A 20,603-nucleotide genomic window follows, 5' to 3' on the forward strand; every position below is an offset into this window, starting at 1 on the left:
AGATAAATATAAGAAGTAACACGTGCATAACAACTAAAACGAAAAAAATGTGTATAACAATCTATTGGTAAATTCAGTGTTTTTCTATCCTAATCTTCATAAGTAAATAATTCATTCAATAGTAACCTGATAGTATTAAAATATATCCAGAAAATTCCATTCAATAGTCAAATGACTTACTAAAATTCAAACGGTTTAAAAAGTAAAACAAATTAAAATCAAAATATAACAGGCCAAATTATTTACGTTGTTGAGGTCAAATAAGTTGTTCAACCAAGTTCCCAAGATCAAACATGCCATTAGAACAATTCACCTTGTTAACCACCTCTCGGAAATTAGCTACACTGCATGGCACCATCAACCCGTTCTTCTGGTATTCATCATTATGAGCTTTCTCTAACAACATTTTGAATAGTGGGTGGGAAAGATAACGCGTAGGGATAACAAATCGTTTCCTCTCCTCTCCAACATAAAGCACAAAAAAACCTCTTGGGGTTGATGGTTTGCAATCATTTTCACCATATGTCCCTAGCAAATGTTCCTGGTTCTGTGATTCGTGGTTTGACGAGACACCTTTGACCTTAATCTTCATTGCTAGTTTTCTAAAGGACCTAATCTTCTTCCCCATCATTTATCAAAAATAAACAGAAGTGTATGTGAAGTGGATATGGAAGGGAAATGCTCATGTTTGGCTTTTTAAATTAAAACATTTGAATTTTGTGTTTGTTTTCTTTCTAAATTTGTCTTATTGGCTTGTTCTAAACTTACATATATATTATAGTTTTTACAAGAGTAATCAATTATTTTATATCAGAAATGATTGAGACTTGTAACTAAAATTGAGGAATTTGCTCTTGTAATTAACCCCGAATCGAAATATTCTTTTGTTCTTGTTATATACTAGAAGATGGTTATTAAGAGTTGCATATCTCTTTTATTAGTTATGTGTAAGAGAAATGAGTCCCTATGTTGTGCTATAATTGATATAGACGTGTAGCAACTGGATTATACAAAAAAAACCTCATCCATCTACAATAAAAGCAAAGGGTTAATATAACAAAATAAACTTCAGTAGAGAAATTTGAAATTTAATATATAATTATTCATATTTTTTAGTTTAACCAAACTTTTTTTTAGTAAATTTCTGGTTATAAACAATTTATTTTTGTTTATATCCTTATTACCGGTTGTATGATGTTTACTCAATTAAACTCTTTTTTGTGTTTCAAAATGTTCAATAAACTTCTTTTATATTTTTTTAACCGTCAAACTAACCTACTCCTAAAACCACCTGTGTGTTTTAATGAGACTTGAACACATGACCTTTCATTTGAGATTGTCACTCTTTACCGGTAGGCTAAAAACCATTTGCTAACTTCTTTTATATACATATAGCTTCTTTAAAAAAAATATGTTTTTATATCAAGTTTTTTCTTTTATCTTTATTAAATGAAAATATATTATTATCTTGTTTTAAGTTTTTCATGTATATATATATATATATATATATATATATATATATATATATATATATAATCAATTTTTAAACAGAGGTTTCCATAACATATTAGCATATTGATTGCATATGCGGATGAAGACCATGTGATGTTTTTCAGTAGGGAGATGATTTGTACACAATAATTTTTCTCCATACACAACAATTGGTGCTTTAAAATGTTGTATTGTACAACTCTATAATGCATAAATTGTTGTGTATGACAAAAAACTGTTGTGTACGAATCACTTCCCTTTTCAGTACGTCAGTCAACATTCGTTACTGTTAATGTATCCCTCTAGGAATACGTTAAAGATATCGAGAACACTATCTTTAGGACGACCTAGTTAACGGTCACTGTCTGTCTTAGCGCCTGATCCATGCCCTTACCCCTGTGGTCTCGTGCTAGAGCCTTGGTACTTGGCACTCTCGCGCCTAGGTCCAACTCCAAACGACAATCTCCGGTCTAAAATAAGCCAAAACATCATTGGTCACTCCCTAAAGCGACAAGTGTAGCGCTCAGGGCGCTGTCTACCGTTTCTTCTGCACAAATAGCAGATGACCACTAGTGGCGCAAGATCCACCAATAGGACTCCTCCACGTCCTGTCGGCCTAGAATGGACAAAGGATATTGTTGGGATCATGTGCAGATGACAACAAGTATAAAGGAACCCTTATTCTTTAGAAGGAGGGATGACCTCACTATTCTCCTAAACCATAATCTCCATATCCTCATACATATACTAACTAGACTGTCAGAGCTTCGTCCCGGGACTGCCTTCCGGACGATGGCTAACATTCTTTCTTCATTGTTGTGATTACATGGCTCAACCCAACTGCTACCATCAAGGGACAGAGTTAAGACCCAAGTACATATCACAACATTTGGCGCCATCCGGGCGTATACTCAGAGTTACATAACCTTGATACGACACTAAACGTCGGCAATGACGGGAAAAGGACCTACGCCGTCCGGCGGAGGAGAGACAAATCCACTTAGATCTATGTCGTCATCGACGTCACGCAAAGCTTTTATATCAGAAGGACAAGCCTCCACCCAAACACCAATTGCATAAGCACTAGGCTCCACGTGGAAAACAACGATGGTGGAAATAACCACCTTATGGCGACTTCCACCCGTCACAGCAGAGCATCTGGTCACGACCACGATCGCAACCCACAGATAACAGTGATATAACAGTCACAACCACTGATTCAACAGTCACAACCACCATTTTATCAGCCATAGTCACTATTGCAGCAAGTGGAGGCAAACACTTGGTCCCCAAGAACCATGTTGTCATTCGTGCAACAACCAATGTCGAACTATCAATTCTCCCCCATAGCAGGCATGTCACATGTTCCACACATCGCACAACAGTCGACAATGTTCAATCCTTACGTCCACTAAATGCAGGGACCCATTCCTCAAGTACCACTAAATTCAAGAGTCTAATCCTTACTCATCATTGGCACAACAGTCGAGTCCCTACACACAACAGTCGCACGGACCGAATCTGTACATCTGCCAGTAGCCAGGATCGAGCTAATAAATGCAGCAAAGCATGCAAATAAGCTCAAAGCAGCAATGCTACATATCACAGGCAACATTTTATAATAAGACGTATGGCAACCTGTATTACGATCAATAATTCATGACGTATAGTGGATTTTCATGTCCATATATGGAAAGCCTGGTGAGGAGGTCCAACTCCGCTTTCAGCCAGGAACTTTTACAATATGAGATTGCACACTCGACAATGATACTGAACATCCCAAAATACGATGGTACCACCGATCCATACGAGCACATCGATACTAACGAGTGGACGATGACGTCACTGAGGATGCATAAGCGATTCATATGCACATATTCGCCCGTTACGCTATCGGGATATGCGAGAAAATTGGTTCAAGGCACTACGAACTGGAAGAATCTCGAGCTTTGAGCAATTATGGTACCTTTTCCTCAATAATTTCATGCAATTAAGGAAGGGTAAGGGAGATGCGAACTCAATCATGGCATTAAAGAAAAAGTAGGGAGAATCAATAAGAGCATATTACGATAGGTTTACTCTGGTAACGCTAAATGTCACGGGTCATGAGGTATTCCTTGTCACTGGCGCTTTCTCCTTGGGTTGAAGAAGATACAAGGGATGATACCTCAATCGAGGGACGAGCTCAAGTAGAGAGTTGAGAAATATCTCCTAAGGGCTAAAGCCCCTGTCTGGGGTCGAAATTTTGTCTTAAACCTGGTTTGTGATCCTGTATTTGAACCCGTTTTTAGTGGAAATTTTATGATAAGGTATGGTGGTTGTGAAACTGTTTATAACAAGTTTTCTTGTCAATTTTCAGGCAAGGGTTATATGCCCTTTATTTATTTATTTATTTATTTTATCATTTTTATGGTACATACAAGATCATATCATATTCTTCATTCTTTGTTTTTGAACATTGAGTTTTATCTGATTAGAGATTTTCGAATGTACCCTCGAAATGCTTTAATATGAAAGTGTTGTTACAACTTTCATTGATCCGAGCATTCTAATATCCCGATTTTTTAACATCTCGTTCTTGAGTCCTACTCCACCTGTCCTTCTCTTAAATTTCCTTCATGTCCTTTAATCTAGTTTAGGGATGGTGGTTTGTGTTTCAAATTTATAGATGAATGATAAGTGTAGAGAATAATATGTTTATTATTTCAGAAGATTGGTGATATTGCAAGTTTTGTGCCTATGTGTGTTTTTGTGTGCATGTGTTTTTGTTTATACACGTGTTTGATTTCCTAAATGCATTTCTAAAGTTTAGTAGTGTTGGTGGTCGAAGCTTTGTGTTGAGGCTAGGTAAAGGTGGGTCACTTGACCCACCTATTTATTTATTTTTAAAATTTTTTTTATGAAAGACTAATGGAAATATAAATTTCGAATTGCCTTAAAGATTTCCAAAGTCTATCATTGATTTTTTTTTTTTTTTTTTTTTTTGTATCGGTTTCATTTCAACCGTGAACGTTTACACTCTAGACTCGTTATTATGACGGAGTTTAATGTGACAGTGGCCAGAGTTGGTTTTCCGGTCACTGAGAAGATGGTAGTCATTTGGGTTTTCAATTAAAAGGTACCCATTTATTTAATTAATATATTTGTAGTATATTTAATTAATAGTTTTCCATTAATTAATAGTATAAAAAATAAAAGAAATCAGTAAAGACAAATCAATCATTTTGCATTAAGTAAAGACCAATTTGAAAACAAAACCAAACAAAGAAAGACCTCAAACCACTGGACCATATTATAATTTATCCAACAGGAAACTAGCCTACAATTCAGGGCCGACCCCAACTTATTTTAGGTCCTATGCAAACACGAAAAAAGACCTTTTAAAAATAAAATTAAAAATAAAACAAAAATATTATATACAATATTATATAAACGGAATGCAAAAAATTAAAATCCAAAAGCTTAGTAGGAATTGAATAGAGGCTGGCCTACCCATTAGACACATATGCACACTTACCATTTCAACTAGACTAATAGATGTATGGCAAAAATGTTCCTACTTATATATATCATGACAAAAAGCAACCAGATAACAAAAAAAAAAGGCTTAAAAAGAATCAAACCCAGGTTTATAGTTTATAAGGGGCACGCCTTCAACCATTTGGACTAAATAAACTTCGGCAAAACATGACTATAACATTATATATAATATAACGTTACTATGTTAGTTACTATGTTAATAGGATGAATTTCAGGCCCTATTTTATTCGGGGCCCTGTACGATCGAACACTTTGAACTCTTTTAGGGCCGGCCGTGCTACAATTAAAGTTCTTGTTTGGAGCAAATAAATATTTGATATATGAATCCATGTAAAAACACCAATTAGTTAGGTGATGTTTGTTTTTCTATAAAAACCTCTTCAAACCATTTATTGCTGCGCGGCGCAGCACACGCGCAACACTTTCCCTCTCGCAGCAGTTTGTTTTTTGGAAGACTTCAGACTACAAAACCTCTGCGCGTGTGCTGCGTGGCGCAGCACTTTACTTGTCTCTTCTAACCTCTTCAACTTTCATTTTTTCTAAGTGTTTTTTTAAGAATTTTTGTATAACTTTTTTTTTAAAATTTTTTTTAAACTTTGATTTTCTTAAATTTTATTTACGGATGTGACACAATTTATTTTTATAATTTCCACGATTTTTTTAACATGATTTTTTTTAATTTTTTTTACCGTTTTATTAATAATATTTTCAATTTCAGTTGCATCTTTTTTAACGTGTGTAATTTTTTACGAACTTTGTAGACAATGTTTGCAATACTTTCTTAATTTTTTTATTATTTTCTTTTGTAATGTTTTTTAAAATTAGTTTTTTTTCTAGAATAAAACTATTAGCTTCTTTTATATTTTTTAAAGTTTAAAAAAAAAAAGTTTTATATTTTTGTTTTTTTACATTTTCTTTTTATTATTATTTCAATGTTTTAAAGCTAGAATTATTAAATTTCGGTGTTGAGAACTATTTTCAGTTTATAAAATTAGTTTATTTAAATTTCAGTTTACTGCAGCAGTCTGCAGATGTTAAAAAACAACATGCTTCTTATTATAGGTTGCAACCGTTTGTTCCACCTCTTCTGCTACAGAGGATTGCAGAGGTAGTCTGCAGACTTCATAAAATTTCGCTTCGAAAAAACAAACAGCACCTTAGTTGTTATGCGGTTAGAATTATTATTATTATTATTATGGTATGTTTAATTTGATCCTGCCGGTCAAAATTTCGATTTAGGTTAGTATTTGATTTGTAATGGTTATCTTTTTCTGAAGTTTTTGATCGTAAACCACACATAATCAATTAGATTAAAAAAATCAAATTGATCAGAATATTGCTTATTAGTGGAGAAGTTTTATGCATAATTTTCCTAATTTTTATTATTCCTTTATACAAGAAACTAGAGTTTTTTTATATATCCAAAAAAAATGCGGACCCGATTAATGATTTTTGGGTAGGGAAGAAAGATGCAACCCTGCTATTTTGTAATTTGGACCACTGTCTACCACGACTTTATATGAACGGGCCAAAGCCCATCTCAGAAAATATAAAGACTCAGATATGACTCGCTGCCTTTTTGAGCTTAGCCCATTAGGTCAGCCATTCAAGGCCCAGATCCTTGATTTTAACTCCGATAGATAGAAAATCACGTAGTCGGTAGTTGTATAAATATGCATTTAATATTTTCTTTTTATGTGTAAACTTTTTTTCTTATGAAAGTAAACGTTTATATTGACATTATATCATATTAGAATATCTAGATCTAGATAAATATCAAAGAATATATATTTTTTTCTAATGGAAATAGTTGCAATCAACTACGGTTACCTCGAAAGCTCATCTTCATCTTTTCTTCTTTAAATTGTTTTAAGGTTTAAAGGGTCACAAACCGCGTTATACATAAAGTCATACAATTCTTTCTTTTTTCTCTCCCAATCCTACACAAATATCACCTTACATCGCATTTAAAGGGTCCCACTTGCTCATAGTTTTCAAATAAAGATACATATTCAACTTCTTGATTTCTTCCCCAATCCAGATCTCATCGGACGAGATGAATTAACCCAATTCCTTACTGGGTTCTTCTCATCGGACTTCGTATCGGAAAACCCATAAGTTAATTGGGATTTCGTTCAATCGATTGGTATCTTTCCGGTCGTTAACAGTATGGGTGTCCAAGAAAATGGGAGTGGTGGTGATAATGGTATGTCTAGTGTTCCTCTTGGAGCGAAGAACAAATACAGAAGAATGGATTCTGAGCTTAACGATTACAGCGATGATGATTTGGAGGTTGCACCGTACAAACAGACACAGCAGGAAAGGACGAAAAGCACAAGGAAATATGTATTCGCCTGTGCTGTATTTGCATCGCTCAACAATGTCCTCCTTGGTTATGGTACTCGATCCTTTTCTTATCTCTTTAATGGTATCTCAAACCTTCAAATCCAGCTTTAGAAGTCTGTAGCCGACAGACAAATGTACAACTGTTTCAGCTGATGTTACAACCATTTTTCTGGGCTGGATTTAAGGTTTGACTTTCTTCATCACCTCATCTAATTGATCTTTCGTTTGAATCCCCAAAAAAACCGAGATTTCGAATCATGTTCTTGATCGAAACAGCAAAGATTCATGCGATCCATGTGTTTAGGCTGTCAGCCGTTTCCAAGCTACACGACATAAATGCTATAATACCTAATTTCGCCTAATTCATTGGAATTTTAAATGCATTCTAAAAAAAACTGTTACGTACAGATACCTGATGCATATCGTACATTATTCGATGCGTATCCCTTTGTGCTAATTGTGCTAATTGTGTATTGTGTCAATGTGATTACTAATGCAATATTGAAATTTGATTCAAGAACTATTGAATTTTCAGATGTGGGTGTTATGAGTGGAGCAATCATATTTATCCAAGAAGATTTAAAAATCACCGAGTTTCAAGAAGAAATTCTCGTCGGAATCTTGAGTGTCATCTCCCTATTGGGCAGTCTAGGCGGCGGCCGTGCCTCCGATGCACTTGGCCGGAAATGGACAATGGGCATAGCTGCAATTATATTTCAGATCGGAGCACTAATAATGACTTTAGCTCCTAGTTTCCAAGTTCTGATGATGGGTCGCCTCCTCGCCGGAATTGGAATCGGTTTTGGTGTCATGATTGCTCCGGTGTACATCGCCGAGATTTCTCCGACCATCTCTCGAGGCTCCTTCACTTCCTTCCCTGAAATATTTATTAATATCGGGATTCTCTTGGGATATGTGTCCAACTATGCGTTTTCCGGATTTTCTTCACATATAAACTGGCGAATCATGTTAGCTGTCGGAATCCTTCCATCGGTGTTCATAGCATTCGCATTGTTCATAATTCCGGAGTCTCCAAGATGGTTAGTGATGCAAAACCGAGTCGATGAAGCTAGATCCGTTTTGATGAAAACAAATGAAATCGAAGCCGAGGTAGAGGAGAGACTATCTGAAATCCTGAAGGCAGCCGGAATCGGAACTGGAGCCGGAACCGGAGAGAATCAAGAAGAGAAAGCCGTGTGGCGGGAATTACTAAATCCATCTCCTGCTTTAAGAAGAATGCTCATCACGGGATTTGGAATCCAATGTTTCCAACAAATCACCGGAATCGACGCGACGGTATACTACAGTCCCGAGATTCTACAAACCGCCGGAATTGAGGAAAAGTCGAGACTCTTGGCCGCAACCGTAGCCGTCGGAATCGCGAAAACCTTATTCATTTTGGTTGCCATTATGCTCATCGATAGAATCGGGAGAAAACCGTTGTTATACGTTAGCACCATCGGAATGACGGTTTGTTTATGCGGTCTAGCGATAAGTCTTTCGTTGTTCAAAGGAACAACTCTCGGAGTGGAATTAGCGATTCTATCAATATGTGGAAACGTAGCTTTCTTTTCGATCGGAATCGGGCCGGTTTGTTGGGTTCTAACATCGGAAATCTTTCCATTACGTCTTCGAGCTCAGGCATCGGCATTGGGAGCGGTCGGAAACAGGGTTTGCAGTGGAGTCGTGGCAATGTCGTTTTTATCAGTTTCTCGTGCGATTTCAATGGCGGGAACGTTTCTTATATTCACAATTCTTTCGTTTTTGTCGGTTGGTTTTGTTTATAAACTTGTTCCGGAAACGAAAGGGAAGTCGTTGGAACAGATTGAGTTGTTGTTCCAAAAGGACAGGAATTGGAATGAAGAGGAAGTAGAGTTATCAGATACTCAACAGTTGGTGAAAAACGAAGGGAATTAAGTGGATTTTAGATGTCGTAATGAGTTATACTATATGCATAGGAAGTTGTAAATTGTTGACGATATTTTTTTACCTTGGAAACGGGAGTAGTAGCGATGTGTTGTTATTGGTGTTTGTATTGATCACGTAAATGTTTGAGAAAGAGGATATGTCGAAACATGCATTTAAACAAAAGAATGTGTTCGTTGTTTTAAAGATTTTGTCATGTTTGTTATACTTTGGTGTAACTATTGCATTAAATAAAGTAATCAAAATAAATCTTTATATTTTCTCTGACGAAATCAAATATTGTTTTGCACAAACTTCAGGTTACAATAAAAATAATTTATCTATAAAAAAAATGAATTTTAATATTTGAACCAAGTGTTACGATAGAAAGAAAACGTACTGTGCAGTTTTAAAAACATCTTCGAAATTCGATGAATAAATCAAAAAGTTCAAGATTTTTTTGTTTTTACCGAAATTTGATAAAAAGTTATCATTTTATTAAAACCAGTGATATTAACATTTCAAATTTAAAGCATAGAGAATTTTTTTTTTAAAAAAAAGTTCGATGCAAATTAAAAAGAAAAAAATAAATATTTTTTGTATATTATTAAAATCCACTATAATCCATATCCAAATTCGTGATTATGTTGGTAAATATTTAAAAATTAGGTCATTTCTTTATACTTTCTATAATTTCTTTATACTTTCCATAATCATATGATCTTTTTGTGATTATTCTTATTTTCTTATTCTTATATGTTTGGTTAGCCTTACGTGATTTGAATTATTATAAAAAAAATTAATTTATATATAACAAAATTGATTAGTTTCAACTTTAATTTATATATTATTAAATTATAATTACTTCAATTTTTAGTTACAAACAAAAAAAACATAATAAGCAGAACATTAAAAACCAAATAGATTAAAATAATACAAAAAAAAAAAAAAAAAAAAAAAAAAAAAAAAAAAAAACCTTTAAATACTAAAATTCTAAATTACAAATTGAAAATTAACAAAATAGAAGGAACTAAAATCCTTAAAAAAGTATTCATTGACAAAACTAATAGTTTTTCTCATTCTAATGTAATAGTATCAGTACTCCTTCATCGATTAGTTCATACCAAACAACTAGTAGATGAAACGACAAAGAAATAAAATAGACAAAATAATCATCATTATTAAAACTGAAACAGTCATATATGGAAAACAAACACTCAATATTTCTTTTCTTAACAATTCTCTAACACTTGTGACCACTATGTTCTTACCTCAGCCCACCTAAGCCCACCTAACAAACAGTTGAGTATCCCATTTATAGTGGTGTGGGCCGTCTTAATGGTTAGAATAGCCCTTTTGCAAAAACCTTATCAAAGAGTTTTAATTGCCACATACTAGTGATTTCCATTATTCCATATATATGCAAAATTAGATCATGTACAATTACTTACAAAATAGGAACACATTATTAGTATCATCCTGAGGTATTAGTGCCGTAAGTAAAAAAAGGCTGGAATTTTATTTTTCTATAGTTCTTTGAAAAAATGTTTTTATAGGTGTAAGAACAAAAGAACTATCTATATAAACATGAAGTTTAGTTGTTTCAAGAAGTTGAGACTTGACTTTGTTATGGTTATTGACGGATAGGACATGAGCTGATTATGAGTTGGTAAAATATAGAAGTTAGAACTGATGATGTGTGTATTACCTTCATGTATTTGTTGGATTTTCTAGGTAATAAAATTACATATGAGCGGAAAAACACTTAAACCTGTAAGTTCACGTGCAACTTAGAAAGGATCTACAGTTTCTTTACTGAGAGCACTAAATTATGAATATCAAGAAACCCTAAGGAAAGCCTATGAAAATCAAAATTCCCACAAAGATTAGGGTTACATACATTTTGATTATTATAGTAAATAATCACCACAAATCATCTTGAAGTTCCTTGGAAAGCAAGCACCAAAAGCTTGAATGCCTCTAATAGCTTGTACCTAAAACCCTAGTAATTAGAAGACTTGATGAGAAAGATGAGGGAGAGCAAATTTTTGGTTCTATTTAGTTACTATTTATGAGGGTAACCCAAAAAAGGTCTTTGCTTCTAATTCAAGAATATACCAATTTAGTGTAACGCCCCGTTCCTAAGAGTACCTAATTGTGAGTCACCGGGATTTAAGAGAAATGATATTTTGGTCATCTTGTGGGAAAAATGGAGAATGAGGGGCAAGTATGAAATTGGGAACTCGCCGAGTACGCCCAACGTAAGCTGGGGTTACGCCCAGCGTAAGGCATGCATGGACGCGGGTGCAAGGCTGAGTACGCCCAGCGTACTCTCAGAGTTCTAAAACCCTAAATTTAGGGTCAGCCACTATATAAGGAACATGTTGGTGCATACCCTAGCCTCCTTAAGCTCACCCTTAACCACAGAAACCCTAGAAACCCGTATTCCCTCCATTGTTGGGTGTGTTTGGCCTTGGAAGCTCATTTGGCAAAAGAAAAGCTAGAAGAAGAAAGGAGAAGTTGTCAAGGAAGGAAAGGATCGATTGGAGCTTGTAGATCTGAAGAGATATCATCCTTTGGAGCTTATTTGAGGTATAAAGCTTCTTGCTTGCCATTTATTTTGCATAGATCTAAGTGTTGTGAAGTTTTAGCATCTTTCTTGTCCCAAAGTTCTCATCTTGATTCATGCTTGGTGTTGGCCGAGATTATCTGTCCTTTCAGACCTTTGGAGAGGTCTTGAGTGAGAAAAATGAGGTCCCAAGGGTTGTAGTTGTTCCATGGGTGAGATATATAGGTCTTAATGGATTAAGACCTTAGATTAAGAGCTTTTGGACGTCCCAAGTGATAAAGTTTGAGATTTTATGAATCTTATGCGTATTTAGCCTAGGGATCTGAAGTTTGGGCTTAAGAGCTTAAGCCATTAAGAGGTTATAAGGACTTTATGAGTAGCGAAGTTACGCCCCGCGTAGCGGGTCAGAGCCCCGATCCTCAGCTGCATTTTAGTGTGTACGCCTCGCGTACCAAGGAGGGTACACCCAGCGTACTCCCCCTATTTGGACCTTAATATTGGGCCATTTGTGGATAGTTGGTTTATGGTCCAAGTCTGGAAATTATGGATAGAGTGTTTTGGGCCCAATTATTGATTATGGACCTTGGATCTAGGCCCATTTGGTGAGGTGGTCCCAATTTGGTAAATTGGGCCAATATTGGACTTTGTATAAGATTTGGACTTTGGCTTTGGCCCGATAAGTGGATGTATGCTTGGCCTAATGTTTATTTTGTCGATGGCTAGTTTGGGATTTGCGATGAGTTGGTGATTCGAGGACCTGCTCTTCAGTTCAGAGTTTCAGCAGTGCGAGGTGAGTTATCCTCACTATATCGACATGGTCTAAGGCACCAAGGCCGACCCTTTATTGGATTGAGATCCGGGTATTTGTTGTTATGTTATTGCTTTGATATGTTTGCATCCTGGTAGCTAGGATGGTATATGTTAGAGACCTGGTTAAGGTCGGTTCCCTGATATGTAGGGTGATGCTATGCTAGTGACCGGTTAGGTCGGTATCCTGGTTAGGATGACGATATGCTATGTGATCTGTTTGATCGGCTTGTTGACTGTGAATTGTTATATGATTGTATGTTTATGTGCACATGGTTGTTTGGACTGGAGTTGGGTTGAGGCGGGTCCTGCATTGTGCTGCAGGCCAAGATACCCAGGGCGGACCGGTTGTCCCGAAGGCCCAACGAGCGGTCCGGATAGGCTGTAGGCCCCAAGAGGGCGGACCAAACGTGCCGAGGCTTAGAGAGTGGACCAGGTCGACTGAAGGCCCGGTGCGGGCGGACCAGTCATACTGTAGACTCAGAGAGTGAACCAGGTGATTTGAAGGCCTGGTGCGGGCGGACCAATCACACTGCAGACTCGATATATATAGCTAGACTCGGAGGGTGGACCAGGTGGACTGTTGGCCGGTGCGGCGGACCAGTCTCACAGTAGACCCGAAGTGCATGGCTGTTCTGTGTTCTGTTATGTTATGTATGCTATGTATGATATGGGACGGAAGGCACAATTGTAACGCCCGGGTTTCAGGGCTAAGCATTTTTGTCAATGTAATAGTCTAGGTCAACTCTTGTAACTCTTTTTGAAGTAATAAAGATGAAATATTTGAGTATTATGTGAATTATGTGTGTTTATGTGTTTATTATTTAATTATAAGTGTATAATTAATAAATAATAAAAATAAGCGTCAAAATTAAAGTATGAGATAATCCCGATATCTCTACATAAAGTTGTAGAATATGTCTCAAGGTTTCCGTACATATAAAGAACGCCGAAATCCGAGTTATAACGAAGAAGTTATGACCCGTCGAAGTTTTACGGCAAAACCGGCACGGCACCGGGAAGCGTTAAATAGTGAATTTACGATAGAGTGAGATTTAGCCTTATCAATCTAAACGAAAGTTGTAGAATATGTTAAACTAAGAACGTCGATAAAAAGAACGCCCAAATCTGACTTCGTATGAGGAAGTTATGATTTTTCTAAGATTCGGCTTAGCAGTGCACGGCCCGAAACTCGAATTTTTGTTCGAGCGGTTTTTTTTCTTACGCGACCTAAATGAGAGTTGAAGATCTCATTAATAGGAACTCAACGGTAAAAATATGGACGAAAACGGAGTTTGTATGAAGGAGTTATGAATTCTTCACGGTCATTTAACAGTCTAAACGCCTCTTACTGTTAAATTTGAGATCGGTCGAGAATTAGCCGATGGAGTCTAAATGAAAGTTGTAGATCTTGTTTTTACCTACGCGTGAAAAAAAAAACGTCGAAAACGGAGCTCGTATGCGAAAGTTACGGGGTTTAGAAGTTGGCAGAGTGCTGCTGCAAAAGGGGTGACGTGGCTGAATATGGGCCAAGGCTTTCTCCCCAAGGAAAGCCATCAGATGATGACACGTGGCACTGACTCGGCGAGTCCATCAGGATTTCACCCTATAAATAGAAGTGCCGGGTTCTCTCATTTCTCACACCTTTCCCCACTTCTTTCTCTCTCTACACTCTCTCTCTAGCCTATCCTAACCCCCCTAAAGCCTAGGTAAACCCCCTAGCACCCGAAGGAAGCCCCGAGGCTCCCGGAGTCCCGAGAAAAGAGCCTTTCGGCTCGGGAACGCTGCTCCAGCGAAGCCCGGTTTTCGAGAAAACCCGCTGTAAGTGAGCTATACCTACCCTAACTTTAGTTTAGCTTATGTTTTAATATAGTAACGTTATTAGGAACTTATAATAAGTACTTAGGCTATTATTATGGGTTATATAAGTATCGTTTAAACGCTTATATAATAATAATAATAGCTAGACTATTAATTAATCGCGGTTATCGTTAGACTAAACCCTAGTGGTATTGGTACTAGGTTTTATCGAAGGAATATCGTTTTGAGAGTATCGAAGCGCTGTCCGAGTGCTGAGTCACCACCTTTCAGGTGAGTGCATAGTTACTTTCAGCTTACACATAGATATGAAGTATTTTATAAATTACGTGCTATGTGTGCATATTATCTGATTACTTGCTATCTATGCTGGATGAACGTTGTTATACATGTTTTCAATGATTTAAACTGTATATGTATTTTATATCTACGAAAATGTTGGGGTAAAACATGGGTAGATGTAATAGGTGATGTGTGATAAAATGATGAGAGGCCTCGATGTTGATGTTGTTGTTTCTGTCATCTAGCGGAGTATGGATGACGACCACGGACTCTTCTAGACAGTCCAGTGGAACACTAGCAGGCTCGCAACCTATAGGTGTTTGTGAACGATGTGTTCACCGGTGTACTCCATCCCCCACATGGTTGCCTTTAGGACATTTATTGCTGAGGAATCCCCTTAGTAGTAGTGTCCGTCCCGATGATGATCCTTAGGCTAGGTCCCTTATGATAGGTGTTTAGGGACGTAAAGTGAGGATAACGGGAACGGGTAATCGGGTTATTGTTGATTGATGAAATTAATAAACTTATTTATTGTGGGTTGAAAACCCTATGTGCTCACCAGGCTCCCAAGCCTGACCCACTCAGTTTTATGTATTACAGGTAGTGGCGCATGAGCATAGATGTGATGTTTTGGACGAGGGATTACGGATATAGGCCTGTAGATATGAAATAATGTAGTAAGGATTATATTGTACTGTTTATGCTTTTGATCTGTACGAACATGACATCCCAAGTCTTTTAATGAAATACATTTCCATGGAAATGCTTTTGATAAATCTTTATCATATTTTGTTTTGGGACAAATTCCGCAACACTTTCATTTAAAATGTAACTCTGATTTTTAAACAAAGCATAAACAAACCGGTCTTTTCTGGCCGTGATTTTGGGGATGTCACAGTTGGTATCAGAGCATTAGTTTAAGCGAACTAGGAATTTGTAGGATTTCTAGACTTAAACTTAGAATGCTAAGCGATGATTGTGAGGTGTGAGCACTAGCCTATTTTAGGAATTGTGCCTAAAATGCTTTTACGTGCTAAATGCTTTGTGCATAATATGCTGTTAATTTTTCGGATCTATGGTTTGTTGCCGACCGGATCTGGAAACCTTATGTGTTTAGGATTCTAAACGTACGACTACGATATTAGAACTAACATGTAAACGTTTCGGAGTGATAAGGACGATTTAAACGTCTATCCTAAATAAAGGTCTAAATTCACCTTATTCGGTGTATAGATCAAGATGGCAAGGACCCGTAGCGGAAACGTGAACGCAAATGGAGATAGGAACCAACCCCCAGTGGTTCAGCAAATACCTGTTGTAGAAGAAGTTGCACCTGAACCAGTCACGATGGCCGGAGTGCAAGCGATGATCCAGGCTATGTTGGATCGTCAAATGGAGGAAACCAGACGTTTGCTCCAGCAAAATCGAGAGGAAGAGACTATTCAGATCGAACAACCCGAGTTGAACGAAGGGCAGACTGAGGAGGGAAACTATAGTGGGACTGTTGGTCAAGCCAACCCACCGATAGTTAGGCAAAACCACCAGGATGGAGGAAATGACGGACGTGGATGCAAATACAAGGATTTCATGGCATCCAAGCCACCGAGTCTATCTGGAAGCCCGACACCGGTGGAAGTCATGAACTGGATCTCTGAAATGGAGACGATGTTTGAGAGTTGCGAGTGTAGCAACAAGCAGAAGACCGCTCTCGCGGTTCCTTTGTTGAAGTCTGGAGTACTAAGCTGGTGGAAGCTACTAGCTGACTCAATGCCCAAAGGTGAAGCAAGCAAGATGTCGTGGGAGGATTTTCTGGTACAATTGAAGATGCAATACTGCTCTGAGCAGGATCTTCTGGAAATCAACAACGAATTCCAGAATCTGAAGAAGGGAAGAATGAGCGTTACGGAATACGCTGCAAGCTTTACTGAGAAAATGAAGTTTGTTCCTCACCTCGTCCCAACTGAACTCTCCAAGGTTAACAAATTTGCCCTCGGATTACCAGCGGACTTCGGTCCAATGGTCAAGCAATCTACCACTCTGAAAGCCGCCATCTGGGCTGCTAAGAATGTGGAGACCCAGATACGAGAAAAGGGTCTGGAGAAAGCGGAAGTGGGGGAGAAAAGGAAATTTGACGGATCCTCAAGGTCCGGTAAGAAGGGTAGATTCTCGAAGTTTGGTTCGAGAGGAGGAGGATCAGAAGCGAAGTGGTGTGACAAGTGCAAGAAAAAGCACTCTGGGAAGTGTGACGGAGGGGTCACTTGTTACAAATGCGGAAAGCCTGGGCACTATGCCAATGAATACACGTTCACTAAGAAGGTCTGTTATGAGTGCAACGAGGAGGGGCACATTTCAAGGGATTGCCCGAAGAAGAAGGAGACGGGAAGACCCAACATACCACCGAAGCCGAAGGCAAGAGCCTTCCAGATGACGCTCGAGGCTGCAAAGGAGGCAGCGGACGTCGCTTCAGGTACCTTTCTTGTAAATGGTTTGCCTGCAAATATACTATTTGATTCCGGAGCCAACTACTCCTTTGTGTCGCATAAATTTGGTGGGAAATTAGCATTGCCTGTAGAAAAACTTGATAATGCCCTGATTGTGGAAGTTGCCAGTGGCAAATTCGTACCTGTTAGTAATCGTATTAGGAACATCGTCATTGACCTAAACGGAAACGAATTCCACGAAGAGCTATTACCCATAGAGTTAAACGGTTTCGACATCGTTTTGGGTATGGATTGGCTTAGCGCTAACGATGCTGAGATTCAATGCCGAAAGAAGATAGTAAAGGTAAACCCACCCGGAAAAGAATCATTTATGGTGTACGGGGACAAACGCAGAGTGAATTCTGGAATCATCTCCCTGATGAAAGCCAGGAAATGTTTGTCAAAGGGATGTGCATCATACTTGGCATTCGTAATCGATGCCAAGAAGGAGAAGAAAGAGGTGCAGAATATACCGGTTGTGTGTGATTATCCGGAAGTCTTTCCCGAAGATCTTCCCGGATTACCACCTGATAGACAAGTGGAGTTTCGTATAGACTTGTTACCAGGAACAACACCAATAGCAAAGGCACCTTACCGATTAGCACCGACGGAGATGAAGGAGCTCATGACGCAACTTCAGGAGCTGTTGGACAACGGTTTTATTCGACCTAGTTCATCACCCTGGGGAGCTCCGGTGTTATTCGTAAAGAAGAAGGACGGAAGCATGAGGATGTGCATAGACTACCGAGAGCTGAATAAGGCAACGGTAAAGAACAAGTATCCATTGCCGAGGATTGATGACCTATTCGATCAGCTGCAAGGTTCGAGCTACTTCTCAAAGATCGGTCTTAGGTCAGGATATCATCAGCTGAAGGTGAGGGAGCAGGATATTGAAAAGACTGCATTCAGAACAAGATATGGACACTACGAGTTCTTGGTTATGTCATTCGGACTAACCAATGCTCCCGCAGCATTCATGGATTTAATGAATAGGGTTTGTAAACCATTCCTCGATAAATCTGTGATAGTGTTCATCGACAACATTCTCATCTACTCGAAAAGCCAAGAGGAGCATGGAAAGCATCTACGGGAAGTATTAGAAGTGTTGAAGAAGGAGAAGCTTTTTGCAAAGTTCTCCAAATGCGACTTTTGGATACGGGAAGTCCAATTCTTGGGTCATGTTGTTAACCAGGAGGGAGTAATGGTTGACCCCGCAAAGATCGAGGCTGTAATAAAGTGGGAACGTCCAAAGAGTCCCACGGAGATTCGAAGCTTTCTAGGATTAGCCGGATATTATCGACGATTTATCCAAGGCTTTTCTTCGATAGCTGCTCCATTAACAGCTTTGACTCATAAAGGAGCTACGTATACATGGAGTGAGAAACACGATGAGGCATTCGAGAAGCTAAAGAAGAAGTTATGTGAAGCACCGATACTTTCTCTACCCGATGGAGTCGAAGATTTCGCAGTTTACAGTGACGCATCTGGAGTCGGGTTGGGTTGTGTTCTGACCCAAAGAGAAAAGGTGATAGCATACGCATCTCGACAATTGAAAGAGCACGAAAAGAACTACCCCACTCATGATCTGGAGTTGGAAGCGGTAGTTTTTGCCTTAAAGATATGGAGGCATTACCTCTACGGCACGAAGTGCAAGCTCTTCACTGATCATAAGAGTCTCTAGTATCTCTTTAATCAGAAGGAGTTGAACATGAGGCAACGACGCTGGCTAGAACTTCTCAAGGACTACGACTGTGAGATACTTTACCACCCAGGTAAAGCAAATATTGTTGCTGATGCTCTCAGTCGGAAAGTCAATCTGGAAAGGAAAAGGCCAAGAGCGTTAAGAATTGAAGTCGTTTCGACGATTGTCGAAAGTATCAGGAAAGCTCAAGAAGAAGCTTTAGAGAAAAATGACCGAAAGGAAGAACGTTTGGGAAGAACGTTAGTGTTCGGTACAAACAGTCGAGGACTGAAGGTATTCCAAGATCGAATTTGGGTACCTAAGACGGGAGGAATAAGAGATCTTCTGATGGAAGAAGCACACAAGACCATGTACTCGATTCATCCCGGTAGCACTAAAATGTATAGGGACCTAAAACCCTACTACTGGTGGCCGACAATGAAGCTCGATGTTGCGAAGTATGTGGCCGAGTGCGTAACATGTGCGAGGGTTAAGGCACAACATCAGAAACTGTATGGGAGTTTAGAACCTTTACCTGTACCCATGGGTAAATGGGAAGACATCACCATGGATTTTGTGACTAAACTGCCCAGGACGAAGAACGGTCACGACATGATTTGGGTAGTCATGGATCGTTTCACCAAGAGCGCACACTTCATAGCAGCCAACGAGAAGTGGTCTATGGATAAGCTCGCAAATGCTTACGTGAAGGAAATTGTAAGACTTCATGGTGTTCCTCTTACGATTGTATCAGATCGTGATAGTCGTTTCACGTCAAGGTTTTGGAGGAGTCTACAAGAGGAGTTGGGTACAAAGTTATGTTTGAGTACTGCTTACCATCCGCAAACTGATGGCCAGAGCGAAAGAACGATTCAGACACTGGAAGATATGCTGAGAGCATGTACCCTCGAATTCCAAGGGAATTGGGACGAGCACTTACCTCTGGTAGAATTTTCCTACAACAATAGTTTTCACTCGAGCATCAAGATGGCACCTTACCAAGCCTTGTATGGACAAAAGTGTCGTACGCCGTCTTGTTGGCTTGAAGCCGGAGAGAAGCAGTTTATCCACGAGACTGCCGAGAAGTTGAAGGTGATTAGGGAAAGAATGTTAGCAGCTCAAGATCGTCAGAAGAGCTATGCTGACAAGAAAAGACGACCGATAACCTTCGAGGTTGGGGATTCCGTTCTGCTTAAAGTCTCACCATGGAAGGGACTTATACGATTTGGGAAACGAGGAAAGTTGAGTCCAAGGTTTATTGGACCGTTCAAAGTTCTTCAGAAGATTGGGAACCAAGCTTACAAGCTGGAATTGCCCGAAGAACTCAATGGTATTCATAACACTTTCCATGTGTGTTATTTGAGGAAATTCACGGGAGATGTTCCCGACATAATTCCAATCTCAGAGTTAAGGATGGATGAGAATAAAAGGCTGATCGAAGAGCCAGAGGCAATTGTTGACCGTAAGACTAAGAAGTTACGACGCAAGATGGTCGACTTGGTGCTAGTCCGATGGAAACATTCGAATGGGCCGAATCTCACTTGGGAAACAGAGGATGACATGATGAGTCGCTATCCACATCTGTTTGCTGATGCATGATTCCGGGACGGAATCATCCTAAGGGGGAGAGAATTGTAACGTCCGGGTTTCAGGGCTAAGCATTTTTGTCATTGTAATAGTTTAG

The 20,603-nt window shown here is 38.6% G+C and overlaps 2 protein-coding genes across 3 annotated transcripts; one reads left to right on the forward strand and one right to left on the reverse strand.

Annotated features, from left to right (window-relative positions):
* Positions 1 to 256: 256 nt before the first annotated feature.
* On the reverse strand, positions 257 to 631 carry LOC111884628 (auxin-responsive protein SAUR15). Its single transcript, XM_023880928.1, has one exon. The coding sequence runs from the start codon at positions 629 to 631 to the stop codon at positions 257 to 259; it is 375 nt and encodes a 124-aa protein (XP_023736696.1).
* Positions 632 to 6,912: 6,281 nt separating this feature from the next.
* On the forward strand, positions 6,913 to 9,489 carry LOC111884608 (probable polyol transporter 4). Of its 2 annotated transcripts, none has more exons than XM_023880911.3 (2): positions 6,913 to 7,429; positions 7,913 to 9,489. In XM_023880911.3, the coding sequence occupies exons 1-2, from the start codon at positions 7,201 to 7,203 to the stop codon at positions 9,292 to 9,294; spliced, it is 1,611 nt and encodes a 536-aa protein (XP_023736679.1). In that variant the 5' UTR covers positions 6,913 to 7,200; the 3' UTR covers positions 9,295 to 9,489. The 2 variants fall into 2 exon arrangements, with proteins under 2 accessions (XP_023736679.1, XP_023736680.1); XM_023880912.3 differs by having other exon boundaries at positions 7,287 to 7,562.
* Positions 9,490 to 20,603: the final 11,114 nt, after the last annotated feature.

The sequence above is a fragment of the Lactuca sativa genome, chromosome 3 (assembly GCF_002870075.4).
Source record: "Lactuca sativa cultivar Salinas chromosome 3, Lsat_Salinas_v11, whole genome shotgun sequence".
Lineage (NCBI taxonomy): Eukaryota > Viridiplantae > Streptophyta > Magnoliopsida > Asterales > Asteraceae > Lactuca > Lactuca sativa.